The sequence below is a fragment of the Oryza sativa genome, chromosome 7, assembly GCF_034140825.1.
Source record: "Oryza sativa Japonica Group chromosome 7, ASM3414082v1".
Taxonomy (NCBI): domain Eukaryota; kingdom Viridiplantae; phylum Streptophyta; class Magnoliopsida; order Poales; family Poaceae; genus Oryza; species Oryza sativa.
Genome location: NC_089041.1, coordinates 26010674 through 26026998, shown reverse-complemented (window position 1 = coordinate 26026998; position 16325 = coordinate 26010674). Strand labels below are relative to the sequence as shown.

At 39.8% G+C, this 16325-nt stretch overlaps 3 protein-coding genes across 9 annotated transcripts; 1 reads left to right on the top strand and 2 right to left on the bottom strand.

Annotated features, from left to right (window-relative positions):
* LOC4343956 (transcription elongation factor SPT4 homolog 1) lies at window positions 1-2850 on the top strand. The gene is made up of 5 exons (XM_015791570.3): window positions 1-236; window positions 534-625; window positions 1198-1253; window positions 2412-2473; window positions 2569-2850. The coding sequence occupies exons 1-5, from the start codon at window positions 102-104 to the stop codon at window positions 2617-2619; spliced, it is 396 nt and encodes a 131-aa protein (XP_015647056.1). The 5' UTR covers window positions 1-101; the 3' UTR covers window positions 2620-2850.
* Window positions 2851-3126: 276 nt separating this feature from the next.
* Window positions 3127-7297, bottom strand: LOC4343955 (serine/arginine-rich splicing factor SC35). Of its 6 annotated transcripts, none has more exons than XR_001547675.3 (10): window positions 7111-7297; window positions 6924-7002; window positions 6745-6824; window positions 6583-6649; window positions 5618-5689; window positions 5014-5166; window positions 4845-4928; window positions 4512-4763; window positions 4269-4426; window positions 3127-4163 (listed from the first exon to the last, which is right to left on the bottom strand). XR_001547675.3 is itself a non-coding variant. In XM_015791566.3 (9 exons), the coding sequence occupies exons 1-8, from the start codon at window positions 7184-7186 to the stop codon at window positions 4547-4549; spliced, it is 828 nt and encodes a 275-aa protein (XP_015647052.1). In that variant the 5' UTR covers window positions 7187-7297; the 3' UTR covers window positions 4161-4426; window positions 4512-4546. The 6 variants fall into 6 exon arrangements, 2 of the variants coding, with proteins under 2 accessions (XP_015647052.1, XP_015647053.1); XR_001547676.3 differs by having other exon boundaries at window positions 4301-4426; XR_010742492.1 differs by having other exon boundaries at window positions 4512-4742.
* Window positions 7298-8114: 817 nt separating this feature from the next.
* LOC4343954 (copper-transporting ATPase PAA1, chloroplastic) lies at window positions 8115-10399 on the bottom strand. Of its 2 annotated transcripts, none has more exons than XM_015791568.3 (4): window positions 10031-10399; window positions 9908-9961; window positions 9034-9201; window positions 8115-8590 (listed from the first exon to the last, which is right to left on the bottom strand). In XM_015791568.3, the coding sequence occupies exons 1-4, from the start codon at window positions 10304-10306 to the stop codon at window positions 8546-8548; spliced, it is 543 nt and encodes a 180-aa protein (XP_015647054.1). In that variant the 5' UTR covers window positions 10307-10399; the 3' UTR covers window positions 8115-8545. The 2 variants fall into 2 exon arrangements, with proteins under 2 accessions (XP_015647054.1, XP_015647055.1); XM_015791569.3 differs by having other exon boundaries at window positions 9048-9201.
* Between the last annotated feature and the right edge of the window lie 5926 nt (window positions 10400-16325).

Sequence of the window (16325 nt, the reverse complement as noted above, 5' to 3'; positions counted from 1 at the left end):
AATGAGACGACAAGCTCCAGGAGAGTCGACGAGAGAGAGAGAGAGAGAGAGAGGAGAGAGAGGAAATTGGAGAGGAGAGAGAGAGAGAGAAGCTGGAGAGGATGAGGGGCGGCGGCGGCGGCGGTGGCGGCGACGGGATGATGGACGACGGGCCCAAGTACGCGCAGATACCGACGAGCTTCGGCCACGAGCTCCGCGCGTGCCTCCGCTGCCGCCTCGTCAAGACCTACGATCAGGTGCGCACCGCCCCCGAGCTCCTCGCCTCGACGGCTTAGGGTTTCGTGTTCATGCTTGTTTCCGTATCGAATCGAGGGTTAATGCTTATTCGGGAGGAGTAATCTGTGCTCCGCGGGATGGGGTTTGCTACCGGCTTTGCTCTCGTTCTCGATCTCCTGCTTCGGCGTTGCTCGTGCGAACCTGCAAGCCTGCAGTGTTTAGGGATTGTATCTTCGTGAGAAATTAGTTTTGATTTCGTTGGTGTTTTTGCTGCTGCTGCTTTATTTTTTTCCCTGATAACCGTATGGATTGCACAGTTCATGGAGCAAGGCTGCGAGAACTGCCCCTTCCTCGACATGGAAAGGGATCACGACAACGTCGTCAACTGCACCACCCCCAACTTCACAGGGTAACGTCCATGCCGCGCTGCACTAACCTTATAAGTTGTTTGTGTTTCATATATTGTATTATTGTTGCTATGTCGGCCGCTCCTGGCGATTGTTCGCCTGCTTGGAGAGCGGAGTGGCGATTCTGCGCTGTTAGCAATCTCCTAACGATAAGGGATGTGAATTGTGCTTTGGCATAAACCGACTCGTGGACCGATAAGAAGCGAAAAGGAATGCCTTGCTTGACTTTCATCCTTTATTTATGTTGATTGTGGGTCATATGAAAATAGTCTCCTTTGTGAAAATTCATATCATATTGTTTACTTCGAAATGGTAGCCCATGGAGTACCAGTGGCACATGCACACAGACAATGAGACAAATACTCCTTCCGTCCCACAGTATAGTAACTTAGGATTAGATGGGACATGGGGTTTGCTATCATAGCTATGTTGCTATTTTTTCGGAAAACCTTTTATGCATGCTTTCTGTGAATTATGCAGTTCACTGTTTTCTAGAATCCAATTGCTTTGTACTATCGTGCTACGCTGAGAGTGGATATAATCAGAGCTAACTAAGATGCTTTTCTGTGCTCAGAATAATCTCCGTGATGGATCCTGGTAGGAGTTGGGCTGCTCGTTGGTTGAGAATTGGTGAGTACGTAGCTCTCCCATGAGTCTGCTATTATTCTTCAATGAAATTACAGTCACCTTTTAGTTTGTTGTCACTTGATTTCTTCCCACACCACCCAATTTTCGAGATTAAGTTATGGAATTTCCTAACTGAAGGTAACATGCACAGCTTAGCGGTGTGTTATAGCCTTATAGGTCAGTAAGTTCTAGCTGCCCTTTTTGCGTGCTGAGGCATAGCCAGTTGGTAGGCTGAAGATATCTCACTGCAGTTTCTATTGACTTGGTTTTATGTCTCACTGATTACATTCTGGTAATTATAAAACAGAACGAATAAAAACTTTTGGCCATGGTATGGCCTGCACTTTGCAGTGCCCAGGAATTCATTCTCAAATCCTGGTGTTCGATGGCAATCTGCTGAGTTAACACACTGGAGTTACTGTAAAAATAAATAAATTTTGCAGGTGTTCTTATATAGTTCAGTATAGTCAGGTAGTGATTGGCAAACTTCTCTACATCATACTAGTTTGTATCTTTTGACTTAGGCAGTTACCCCCCTCCTTCCCAAACGATTGACACTCCACACTCAAAAATTGTCCCACAACAATGGTCACTTTAGCTCCATTCCCTCCAACCACCTCCCATTCAAATTTCTCACCATCTTAGCCCCAACCACTCTCCCACTCAACATTCCTCATTTAATGAGAGACATTTACTAGTAGGTTATTTTCTTTCCCTACTTGGTCATGTTCTTTTCTTTTAACTCCAATCTTCAACTTCTCCGTTTTCCGTTAGTATGTTTTTCGAACTGTTAAATGGTACATATTTTGCAAAAAAATTCTATATAGAAGTTGTTTAAATAAATCCATTTAATTAATCATGTGCTAATGAGCTTTCTCGTTTCACGTGTATGAAAAATTCTCCTCCAAAATGAGGCAAGGAACGCACCCACTCTCCTAAAATGACATTGTTTTGAGATGGAGGGAGTACCTTGTTGGCCTTTTCTTTTCTTTTTCTTCCTTTTTTTTTGCGAAATACTTGTTACAGACTTGCTAGAGGATCACTTTTGTTTTTACGTGTAAAATACATGAATTAAGATGTGTGTTCAACAGTTCAAGTGTCTAGCTTCTAGAGCAACCGAAACAATCTCATTTGTCATGTGTTCCTTTTCGCAATCTGCAGGGAAGTTCATCCCTGGGTGCTATACGCTGGCTGTCGCGGAGGAGCTTCCGGAGGAGTACCAAGTAGGAACTTAGTGCACTTTTGTCTACCCATTTGTTCTTTCATTTCGGTGCATTTCTAGGAGATATCATAATTTGTGTTCCTTCGTTCGTTCCAGAGCGTTTGCCAAGACAACAATGTGCAATACTTCCCTCCGAAGCGTGTCTGAACAAGCCATATATAGTCCCTTCAAGAGAACAGCGTGCCTGAACAACCTATATTCCCTTCGGAGCGTCACGATCCTGAAGCAAATACTATGCACGTGTTTTTATCTAGATACATTCCTTGCCAAGGGAACTGCTGTTACCTGTTGTGTCCATGCTTAGAGCAGCTAATCAGCAATTGACCGTGCACCTTCTGTACTTGAACAACTCAAGAGCAGTGTTTCAATCTACTCTAACGCAATGTGCGCTTCTTAGCTAGGAATACGTGCGCTTCTATGCGCATTCATATTACCTGCCATTTTCGTTCATGGGCCATCAGGATTCAGATATGTGTGCATCCATGCTGCACGGATCGATTCACCTTACCAACGGATAGAGCAAAATGCCAACAAAACATTTTTCTTCTGAATTTGCACATTTGTTTTCAACAGAACATGTTATTATTGTGCAGCTAAATAGAAGAGCCACAGATATCAGAATGTAACCAAGCAATGAACAGCTGAACACAATGATGCACAAAGGCTGATGAGTTTTTGTCAATTTGCCATTTCATATTTTCCATGAGACCGAAATTTTTGGTAGTATGAAGCATGTTCAGAGCAGTTGTCATACATCACGGTTTCAAATTACAGTCCTAACAGGAAAATTATGAACCATGAAACTTGTTCGGCCAGGGCTAGGGCCACGGCATGTTCCTTTGGCAGCAAATCCCCAGTGGTCAAGTCGCTTCAAGAAGGTACCGGGCGTCCGGGCCAACCAAGCGAATCTAACTCTGCAACTGAGTTCTCCCAAACTATTGCTATAAAGGAAGGTGAAGTACAGCAAATACTAATATATGCAATGATCTCTATCGAGCTATTAAATTGTTATGCTGGTCACACAACATAGTTAACGCGGTAAAACATAGCTTTTACATCATTTAAAACATTAATTAATGACCGAACGTGAGTGTGTTTTCTGAACCATGGGGTAAGGTACTAAGATGAATTTATCACTTTATCATAATCACATAAGACTACAATTTCTATTCACTAATCATATAGGCTGGTAAATTATGTCATATATGAGTCCATACGACTAAACTACAGGAATCATTCATTATACAGCAATAGCAAACCATCGAGAATGCAAAGCTAATTGTTCGGAAACATTCTGTGCTCAAATACACAACTCCAAGTTCTAAAAAATGCACACATGCACAATGAAAGATGGCATTTCAAAATCCAAGTTCTAAATCGCTGGCATGCACCATCCATGAACAGAGCATTTCAACAATGCATGACGGGAAACAGTTATTATGAAACTCAGCTAAATTCAAACAGTTGCAATGAAACTCAACTAAATCAATGGGACCTTACTTGTCAGCATAACGAGTGCAGACAGCAAAGGATGTAAGCAGGCGGCAAAACGATATTACCATCATCTCATCATCGTCACCATCACCATCATCATCAAGGCAAACAGCACAAAACAATATCAACCGCAACAGCAACAGCAACTTGGATGTTGACCACACTATCAGCCAGCACCTCTTCATCCCATCATGGAACTAGAAAGGTTCAAATTACCATTTATAGTAAGTACCAAGTACCAAAAGAGAAGTGATACTATCAAATGCTAAGAGACAAGTCTGTATGAAAAGGAATTGAAGTACATATAGTTCTTAACAAGCGTTAAGGTGTTCACAAGAAACCAGTGTTCACTTGTAACAGCAACTGATAGCACTCCCTGTAACTTCCAATTTTTCACCGGAGCCTTCCATCATCAGGCACCGAACAGCCTCTTGACATGAGCAGCTCTACTCCATTCATCCTATTAGACAGAAACATAAGATGTATTTTTTTAAAAAAAAGACATTTAACTACAATGACTTAAACTATGTGAACAATCCAAAGACCTCAGCTGTTTGATGCATATTCTTGATATTCAGCTTTACGTCGAAGGGCTACGAGAGCGCCTAGGCTCATCATAGCGCTTGACAGGAGATCCCTCTTGAGAAGATGGTGTCCTGCGAGGAGAGCGACTAGGGCTTCTGCGCACAGGCGAAGCACTAGGGCTTCTACGTGCAGGCGAAGCACTGGGGCTTCTGCGTGCAGGCGACATACTGGGGCTTCTTTTTGCACTGGGGCTTTTACACACAGGCGATTGACTGTCAGAAATAACATAACAAAAGGCAGCAATATTAATGTCGTTCAGTAAAACAACAAAACTAATTCTCCCATGTGCATACCTGTGTTTGCCACGCTTCCTGTAATCATCAGGACTGTAGCTACGACTCCTGCTACGACTCAGGCTTCTGCGTGCAGGTGACACACTGCAGGTAATCATAGAATAAGAAGACAGAAAGATTGTGAAAACAAGAAAGATAAAAATAACAAAGTCAATTATCTAATAATTACCTGTCTCTGCCACGTCTCCTGTAATCATCAGGAGTGTAGCTGCGGCTCCTGCTACGACGACGATAATCTCTCTCCCTATACCTGTCACGTCCATATCTATCTCTACTCCGACTCCGCTTTCTATAGTCTCTCTCCCGATAGTCATCACGGTACCTTCAAATGTGGTATACAATATGATTATAAACAGGATATCAATACACAAAGTGAACAAGGGCCCAACTACGAAGGGCATGACCAGAATAAGCTTGGTAATACACAATAGCATATCCCAAACTGACAGCTTATCTAAATATTACAACAAAAAAGCAACATTAAAGAACTACAAAGATCTGTACTCTGTAGTACTAGAGGCAACAACACCAACAATAAAAGTTATGACATGTTTTTTATGAATCTGGTATATGTGACAAATGAAACAGAATGTTTGAGCACAATGTTGCAAAGGGAATCATGAAATGCCCATTGGGTTAAACGTTGAAACACACAGAAAGTTAATAGAAGTAGAGAACACATTTTTTCCTCCTTTTGCAGACCACCCAAAGTCCTGAATCACTTTTAAGAAATACTATGTGTAAGCATAATATTTAGAGAAATGATGTAATACCCCCGTCTTGGACTGCGGCTTCTGGAACGACCCCTAGACCTTGGAACTGTCTCCATGATTTTTCCTTTATGGCTGCATAATCCAGATAAAAAGGTTAATTGTACATGCATAGTTAAATCCTAACAAGGAGAGCAGCTTTACCACATGACATGTGCCAGTTAATTTTTAGCATGGGATGCTTTACTACGAAATATTTAGAATAATAAACTCTAATTTATGCTGCCAGAACACATAAGATGAACTTGCTTTTGACCACTACATAGTACTATAAATCATTTTCTGTACAACTGTACCTAACAAGCCTCTTGACAAAATTTACAACTTATTGCCTAACAACATCATGGTTAAGTGAATGTACAATATTTTGCAACTAAACCACAGGTGTTGAGCCCTTCAACGTTGTTGTTGATGCACAAACGGGAAAAAAAAACTTTGGGATGCCATATTCCTCAACAAATTTATGACAAGCTATACAACTTAGTAAATAAGCATTGAACCTCATAAAACTAACAATAACATCATACTACTATTAGATAAAGATCTGGTGTTGACTAAGTAATTTGCAAGGGAATGTAGAAGTAGAGCTAACTTCAAAACTTACTTTAGGTGTGATAACTTGCTAGAGTTTTTTCTTTGTTTTACTCAGTTACATCCTTACATGGTAGTTTTAGCACTGCAAAAGGCTAAATCCTAATGTATAAGCTCACACTTCCAACCAGGAGTTGCCGAAAGTTATATTTAACAACCACCAAAATTATCATGGCCCAAGTAAATCAGACAACATATACCAATATACCATAATACAATTTTCGTTTAACATGCAATTTCTAGATTATTTTGCCTCCTGGGATAAATAAGGGGATCCTACGAGAGCCTCCAATTAGACAGAGATATAGACATGCCATCAACATTTAATGTTTCATCCATGATTACTTGAGCAACGATAACGAAACAGTGCATCTTACATTCGTTCAGCGTTCGGGCCGTACTTGGCAAACTGCACCATGATCTCCCTTCCATCTACCACTCTCCCTGAAAAAAAAAAACTCAGACAGCAAATCATCAACAGCGCAAACCCATCAATCTCAAACTGCATGAATCACTGTCTCGTTATCGATGAATCTCACCGTCAAGCCGATCGACTGCCTTCTGCGCCTCGTCCTCATACTTGTACCTCACGAACGCAAACCCTCGCGAATCACCAGTCCTAGAACAGACAGTACAGCCGACCTAATCAGCTCCCAATTCCCCAAACCCTAGAAATTCTATGTGCCCCAGTTCTCACACTCCTCGTCACCATACTAACCTGCGGTCCCTAGGGATGTAGATGTCGACGACCTCGCCGTACTTCTCGAAGAGAGGGGAGAGGTCATCCGCCGTAGTGCCTGCGGAACACACGAGCAACAACTCGATTCAGAACCCCCCGAGGAGAAGCGAACACACAGCGCGCGCGCCGCACGAGATGGATAGAGAGGGAGAGAGAGGAAACTGACGGAAGGTGATGTTGAGGACGAGGAGGGAGTAGGTGTCGCGGATCGGCGGCGGGCCGGAGCGGCCGAAGCGCGACATGTCTCGCCGGAGCGGAGCGCGGCGGGCGGCGCGGTGGCCGGGACGCGGCGCGGCGGGTGGAGACGGTGAGGGCGAGGATGAGAGAGGTCGGGGTAGGGTGAGGGTGGCCACAGAAAAAAAAACAAACAAAAAAAACAAGTCGCCGATACTTCTAGGCTCGCACGCACGCGGCACGGGTTCAGCACACGATTGGGCCACGGCCTGCTCGAGCCCACACTTTCCATGTGGGCCGTCGTGATTTCACATCGAACGGGCCCAGTTCAGCCTGCCGTTCATCTCGACTCTATCTTCTTGTTCGATCTTTTCTCTCTCTTTTTTTTAAAGAAAAACACAGTACAAATATATACACTCACAGCACGTGTATGCTCACCATTATAAACATAAACACCGCACATCATACCTCTATAAGCACCTCCTAAGATTTGGGATGGTATATTTTAAGGATTGACAAAGTCACCACAGCGCGCGTCGACATCCTACCCTTACCTTATGAGCACTTCTGCAAGTCTGGGCTAACATATTTTGAGACATCATACTTTATATAGACACTTCCAAAAGAGTGGGTAATATATTTTAAGATTAAGTCTGGGCTAACATATTTTGAGACATCATACTTTATAGACACTTCCAAAAGAGTGGGTAATATATTTTAAGATTGGCGAAGTAATCACGAGCATCTCATTATTGAGTACTTAATACTTTTGGCTCTCAGGAGTCTCTTTGTAGAATACTTGGCCTACCACTGAAAGAATAATTAACCATAAATACGGGCAACTCTGTCTAGGCTTGAAGTCATATGGGTTAGTTCCATTACAAGGAAGCTAACCATTTATAAGCTTAACACTTCACAATCTTGTTCGATCTTTTAGCATGCTAAAGATGATTTCACATCAGGGTCATCAAACTTATTGATTTCACAATCAGCATGTATTATCAAGCATTTAAGATGATTTCACTATCAGTATGTGCGTGTAACTGTGTATCAAACATGATGATCAACAAACGTATAGTACGGATCAACATGCACAAGGTACAACAACAGTACCATTGGTTAGACGACTCACCATAACTGCTCAGCACAAGACATGGATGAAGAGAGAAGCTGGGGTACAAGATCCTTGCATTGTGATTGGTCATGTTTTTATTCTTTTTATTTCCTCCAAATGAACCTTCTAAAAGTTCACGAGCAAGGGAAATGTGAATGTGAGGCTAGCATCCTGACACTTCGATTTAGCTCATAGCACAAAGCACAGAATGTCAGAAACGCTGTAACTGCTGAGTTCTCCAGCATGGCAACTTCTACTTGGCCTTGCACTCATTAGTGGCCCTAGGACAGAACTTCAGGTCTCCAGCTGCACTTCATCTTCGATTTCCATGATTGACTTCATTTGGCTTCTCCTTACTCTGAGATAGATGGAAAAAGTCTTGTGAGGATGACAGCAGATGGCTAAATCTTTGATTTCAGAATGCTGAAGTAATGCTGCAGTCATAGTGTTGACAAAAACATGCCTCATGGCATTGAACATAGATTGTTTTCACCGATGAACATGCCCGAATAAACTGTTTAGTATACGATAAAAAAATTGTGTTGGAGTGAGTTATGAGATCTGCATTATAGTCAGTTAAAAACATTGTTGCTGATTGCGCTTCAATGCATTTTGGACAATTAATCAAATCAAACTGATAAATATAGCTAGCACTGAATATCCGTGAAAGTTTCTAGCTGGATACAAACGCTGGTAATTGCAATGATCGACGAGTGGAGACTGCAGACCATAGGTACTTTTTCACACAATGATTCAAGCAATTCAATTGATTAACTAGCCATCAGGAGAGTACAGAAATACCTCCAAAATTTTACCTTGAAGGCGAGATTCAAATCCACAGGTGCCCAGGTGATTTGCCAGTTTCTCTCCACATTGCTTTTGCCAATCTTCAGCCGCCTTGACCTCAGCTGTTGTCAAGACAACTGCTTTTGCTTCCTTAAAATCAACGGTGGCAGAAGTGACTTCAGGCTGCAAAAGTGTGCAAGTGAGTGTTCCATGGTGATTGGTAAAAGTAGCAGTAAAATGAATACGTAAGCGGAAAACATGGAATGAAACGAGGTGTTCATAGGAGTCAAAAATACTGTAGGAGGCAAGAACCATTAAAACAGGCACCCATAAGAGACCAACTATGCAAATAACAAAAATATATTTGCTCAAACAAAGAGCTCCACTGACAACACACTTCCTTTTTGAACATTATGAAAACATTTCCGATCTTCGCAATTTATACACAATACCAGCGTGCCCAGTATTCCATCATGGTTTCAACACTTATCTAATATGCAAAAAATTCACACTAAAAGTTATTTTGGTGTTAAAGGTTCGACAACTGAGGTTTAAAAGCGTATCTGGAATGGCACACTAAAGCAGGAAAGGCACCTAACTTGTAGTAACTCGCACAGTTTTTAACCAAACTCAACATTATCATTACCACTAGAAGCTACAACTAAATTATTTTCCTTCATTCATTCATCCCATCTTTTAACACAGAAGTTACATGCTAGAGTGGCCTCACAGGAACACTGGACTTGAACCCACTGTACAGATAAATTTCAGTGGCCAAGCACTACAGTCTACAGATTAAATTCAGTGGCCAATTAAGCACCCTGTTGCGCAATCAAGGAAAGCAAAACTAATACTAAGATGATGGGAATAAATAGTGATGATGCCCTACTTGGCTCTCCAAAATCCGCTTCACGCTCGCCGCGCACCCATCGCACATCATCCCCTGCAAGAACCAGATATCATCAGAGTCATCACACATTCAATGGAAGATACAGGGATGGCTGAGAAGTACCTGGACGCTGAGCAGGATGGCCTCGGAGTCGGATCCGCCGCCACCCGCCGCCGCCGCCTCGCCGAGCGCGGCCGCGGCCGCGGCGGAGGAGAGCGAGGAGCCCGCCCCTGCATCCCCGCCGCCGCGGCCACCGGCGGGGGAGAAGAACGAAGCGGAGGCGGCGGCACAGCGGCTACGGCGAGCTCCGGCGAAGCAGCGCGCGGGCGAGGCGGGCCGTCTCGAGAATGGACAGGGGAGGATGGGCGATCTCGTGATCGTGATCAGCGTAGACTCCATTGCCGTACGTACGTGTGCTCTGATCTCTCTCGTTCGTCGTCGTCGTCGGAGAGGAGAAAAACCTTATCCGATTCCCCGTGTAATTACTGTTGCAGAGGAAGAAGACCAGCAGTGTCAACTGACATGCTAGGGATGGCAATGGGTCAGGTCGGGCACGGATAGAGCAAAACCATGCCTGACCCGATGCCCGATATTGCCCATCCAAACCCTACCACTAGAGTTAGCGGGCAAAACTCCGTATCCGTACCCATGCCCGGCGGACGCAGGTATATCCGGCGGGTACCCAATGAATCTCGCATGAATACTAACTTGAAAGATATCTAATTTAACAAAGAGAAATAAAATCAATAATTTACCAAATTATCGGTTATCAACAATAATTTAAATTACATCACACCTTAGTATCAGTTAGCATCACAAATGAACCGAGAGAAATGGTATAAGAATTAAGAAATGAGTCAAAATTAGCTAATGCATATGTATCGGATCGGGCATGGATTACCCACGGGTAAAAAATGAAACCCGCCTATTGCCCATTACGTCTTCGGGTCTCAGGCGGGTGTGCCCATGGGTAAAAAGTCACACCCACGCCCGTGCCCATCGGGTCCGGGTATCCGGGTATCCACGGATACCCGGACCCATAGGTAAAATTGTCATCCCTAGTCAACTGTCAAGAGTGCGATGGATGTGGGCCCTTCTTGTCAATGAGGCAGAAATTTCCGCTGAAATTCGTACTTTTCAATCATATCTCGTTACAATAATCCCACTGTCCCAAAAATTAAACAATATTATGCAAATATTGGAATTAGTGAACGAAGAAGGGTTATAATTGATTGGAATGAGAAAATGACAAAGAAATAAAATCAACGATGGTTGTGATTGGTTGAAAACTTGAAATGATGCAATATTCAAGTATGCAAAGAAAATGTTACATATTTGAAGATAATTTTAAATGTTAGGAGTTGTTATATTTTAAAAGATAATAATGGGGTAATTTATATATGTGTCCTTTGATTTTTAGTGAAATGAAGTAATCGGTTTTTATCACATTACCTGTCTCGAAACTTTGGACATGTCAAATATAGTTGATGCTTCCGTGCGATATCTTCCAAATGGATTAGGATTTTTCTGATTACGTAGAACCGAGGGAAGAAGGATAAAGACACTTTTTGATGCGAATCTTGTACTCTTTCGACATTTCCCAATGGAATTTATGGACACTAGTCACTACAGCAATCATACTTGAACACTTCGGCACGTTTGATAGAGTTTTAACTCATAAATTTAGTTTCATAAGTTAAATCACTTAGACTATTCCCAACCCAATAACTGTAATGGTGTCCGTAGCATTAAATAAACTATCACTTAGAATGAAAGATGAGACTATCACTTACAATGAAGGATGATATGGCAAGTGGATAAATGAGGAAAGAGAAGGAATATATGTTTTGCATGAGACATGGTTTCTACAGAACATCTAAAACATCACGTGAGATAAGTAGCATTAAATTTAAGTATAGAAGAGTAGTGTTTGCATTGAAAGAGTAGTATCTAATACTAGTTTATTGATGATGTGGAGTTAGAACTGGCTTTAGCTTTCTCTTATTTTAGGTGTAATTGAAATTGTTTGATTGGACTTCAGCTCTAGCTGAGATATAGCTAAAGCTGGGTTGGGTTGTGTGAGACAGCTCTTCGTGTTTACATTGGAAAAAATAAACTTCACGCTTGGCATCAATAATGCAGGGAGGTGTTCACTGTTCAGGCCCCATAGTTTAATGACTCCTTCGAATCAAAGGAATTACGAAGGAATTTTATAGGTTTGAAATCCTATAGAAAATTTTCCTATGTAGCCCTTTGATTTAAAGGATTGAAGTTTTTTAAATCCTATAAAATTTCTATGTAATGGCTTATTGCATATAGGTTTTGGAGGAAACTTAGCATGAGGTCCAACCTCTTGGAAAAAATCCTTTGATTCTATCTCTCTCATCCGATTCCTATGTTTTTCGTGTGGTCCAATCAAACGATCATTTATGTGTTTTTCCTGTATTTTGCAATCTTCTGTTTTACACTTACATTCTTGTCAGAATCCTATATTTTTCCTATTCCTCCGTTTTTTTATTCCTAAGATTCAAAGGGGCCCTAACAAGAATAGCATGTCCTACATGCAAACAAACGAACAATCTATCAAAATGCCAAAATTCTGTGCATATTAAAATCGAAAAGTGCATCTTACGAAACAGCATCCGATGCACGTGGCAGCCTTTTGCGAACGCAATATCTATAAACTCAAATCAAAAGACTTTCACCTCTCTGATAGGCGTTGGTAGCGACCCTGAAATCCTTGATTAGTGGTCCTTGGTTAGCGAGGGTATTATGGTCAACTCTGCACTGTCAGCTGCGTCGCCGTCCCCCGTCGTCACCTGCAGGCGGCGCCCCCTCTGACCAGGTGTTTTTACCACCTTGCCCACCGTTGTCGCGGAAGTGCGGCCGCGTGTTGGGTGAAATTTACGTAAAGATCCCCGTTCCAACTCGGATATGAATTCGGTTACTATGGTCATTTGTGCAATAGTGATTTCTAGCTCAATTTGTTTATTGTTTGACTATCTGAGTTTGTCAAAAAATACATTATGCGACGAGTGCATGGAAATGCTACGCAAAGTGCTCGTATACAACCTTTTTCCATTGGATCTTGGAGAATGCTAACATGTACCATATCTCGTTGGCATTTGAGATAGTAAGGTCATCCTTATATGGATTGAATTGGGTTTTATGAAACTTCTGCAGATCTTGTCAAATACCTACCTTAAAAGGGGAATAATGAACTATTTGCCACTCTTACGAGTTGTTATAAAGGATTTACCACTGGACCCACATGTCATAGACACATAAGAGCCCACATGTCATAGACAGCGAGTGGCAAATAATTAAATGTCCCTTAAAAGGAAGGTGCTCAAAGTACAGTGTATGTGTAGGTCCATCTTGGCAAAATTTAAATCAAGAGGTCTCTCGTTTTAATGCTAATGAGAGACCCCCTCAATATTTGTTCGGATACTACTAGCCCATAAAACAAGCAGATAAATATATTCCTATCACATATGCTTTAGATAAAATTTTATCTTAAACTACTCATCCGGTTTGCGATCCGATTACACCAGTGTTCGTAACAATTAGATCTTTATAACAAGATCTTACATGATTATATATTTTTTATGAAAAATTACAAATTACGTTTATAATATATCTAAATCCTATATACCTATATAGTTCATCCCAACTAAGTGTAGTTAATGCTATTTATCTCTTCTCTCATAAAGCCACATCATCCTAATTATTTTTAGCCTTTGGATGGTAGATCTATCATCTATGGTACAAATAGTCTCTTTTTTCTTCTCTCATAAAACCATACAATATCAATTATTTTTAGTTCAAAATTCATAAGTATCAATTACATAAAATATGTTCACCTTGCATTATATTTGCAATCATGTTTTAATTATATAAAACACTAGATGATTCCCCGTGCTTTGCTGCGGGAATTACTAAGTAATTCTCAATATTTTTTTTACAATCAAGTTATGAGTAAAAAGGAAAAATAATAATGAAACATCAGGGTTTATTAGTCAAATGATACCCGTGCTTTAGTGTGAAATATATTGATAAGTATATGTTAAATATTGTAAAAGTGATAGATAGGCTTGTTAAAATATTGTGCAAATGATATGAGGGGTGATGATTGGATATGCTCGCATTTTGTTTTGTAGAATTAAATAAATTGTAGATCATGTTGTATGCTTTCATGAGATTAAATATGTAATTATTGCTAGTGGGTGATGATGTGGCATGGTTACATGTTGAGCTATAGATTTAGTGGGCCTTAACTTTATAGAAAGCATAGATAGGAAGTCATTTTATTTTGGTTTACAAAATATAATATAGCTTATTTGTACATACTATAAAAACTTAATTTCCCATAGCAACACGACAGGGTATTCATCTAGTTACTTTTAGATTTCATTAAAATACTTCTTTGACATATAAAAGTAAGTTCAATAAAGTTTAAAAGCAATTTAAATATATTATATAAGTAAATTAAAAAAAAGGTAACTTGTGACGACATTAAAAGCAAATCTATCGTGGGGATAAAAACACAATTCTATCTATAAATTAAATTTAATCAACACATTATAGAACCAAGCAATAAAGTAAATTCTTCAAATGTCCAAAAAGTATTTTAATCAAATCTATAATTAATTTATGTATACGATAAAATTAACTTACATGTATAATAAAAGTAACTACAACATATATAATTTTTTTCATCAGAATATAATCATGTGAGATCTTGTTATAAAGATTTAATTACAATAAATACAATAGTATAATCGGATTATAGATCGGATATGTAACTTGAGGAAAAGTTTATTTGAAGTTTAACTATGAGTATCTTTCGTTATTCTTGCATGCTTGCATACTAGTTATGAAAATAATTGGGTCTCTGGTTTAATCTATTAAGAGACCACGAGCTGTGTAGTGGCGTCCATATGTCTTCCTTGAATAACAATAATAAATTGAGTACTATGCTCGATCAATATTTTACACAATCATGTTAAATCCTTAAATAACGTTCAAAACACGTGAATATTCCCAATGCCAAAACCATCTTAACGATCTTAAAGGTAAACCACCCTAGGAAAGATTACTGAGATAAAAACTTAAGAGAACAAAGAGGCATGGAGGAATTCAGATCAAATTGCACCCAAATTTCACTATGTAATGAAATGCTTTTTAAAAATCAAAATTCAAGTCTAATTGGCTAAAAAATGGCTGGTAATTGAAAAAAAGAATGAACAGAAAAAAATTGAGATATAAAACTTTTATATTTATATTTTTTTATAGTTTAAAACCAATATTAAAAAATAAACCACAATGCATTTTTCTAAGAAATCAGATACAAATTAAGTTATATATTTTTTATTTTAGCTAAGGCTGATAAACTAGTTACTTCCTCTATCCCCAAATGTAGCCATCTCCAGGTTTTTTTAAATCGATTAAGAAAAGAGGTCATATAACCACAATATCCTTCATTAATGCACGAAGAATTTGGATGGAGTAAGGCGGTTGGTGGATGTGATGTGGTTGGTAGGGGCATATTGGGCATAATGAAAATATAAAGTTAAAAATAGCCACTTTATATTTTAAGATAAATTTAAATATTTGAATTCTTTTGAACCTTATGAGGACTTAATAGATTTGGAGGAATTTGAATTCATAGGTATAGGAAAAGTGGAGGAATAGTAGTGTTTGCACACATTGATCCAATATTAGGGCCTATTTGTTAAGGAGGAATTTCAAATGATTTGGATTCTTAAGGATTAATTTCTATTAATGTCATTCGGTTCGTTAGAATGTAGATATAGGAACACCAAAGGAAATTTTCATTTCCTATAGCTTGTAGAGAGAAAACAAAGGAAAATTTTCATCCATACAAATCTCATGGAAAAATTCCTATGGATCGAAGTGTATATGCATTCCTATTTATATACGTCGATATTCCTCCAAAATGAATAGACCCTTAGCATGAGATAAGACCTTTTTGGAAAAATTTCTATGGATTGGAGTGCATGTAACATCCTAATCCTATAGGGCTGGTTCATTTTGGAGGGAAAAAAAGATTTATAAGGATTAATTCTATGAGTGTTATTTGGTTTGTAGGATTGAAGTATAGGAAAACCAAAATAAAATTTCCTCTACTACAAGTTATATGGAGAATATATGGATTTTTTTTCATCCTCTCAAACCACTCAGAAAAATTCCTATATATAGATTGAGGTGTACAAGCATTCCTATCTCTATGGATTTAAATTTCTCCAAATTGAATAAGTCCATACTTTCCCTCTTTCTATGATCTGAAAATCCTTTGAACGGAATAATAACCCATTAATAAGGCCCCGTTTGGCACAGCTCCGGCTCTAGGTAAGCTCCAGCTCCCAACTCCAACTTACCTAGAGCCGGAGCTGTG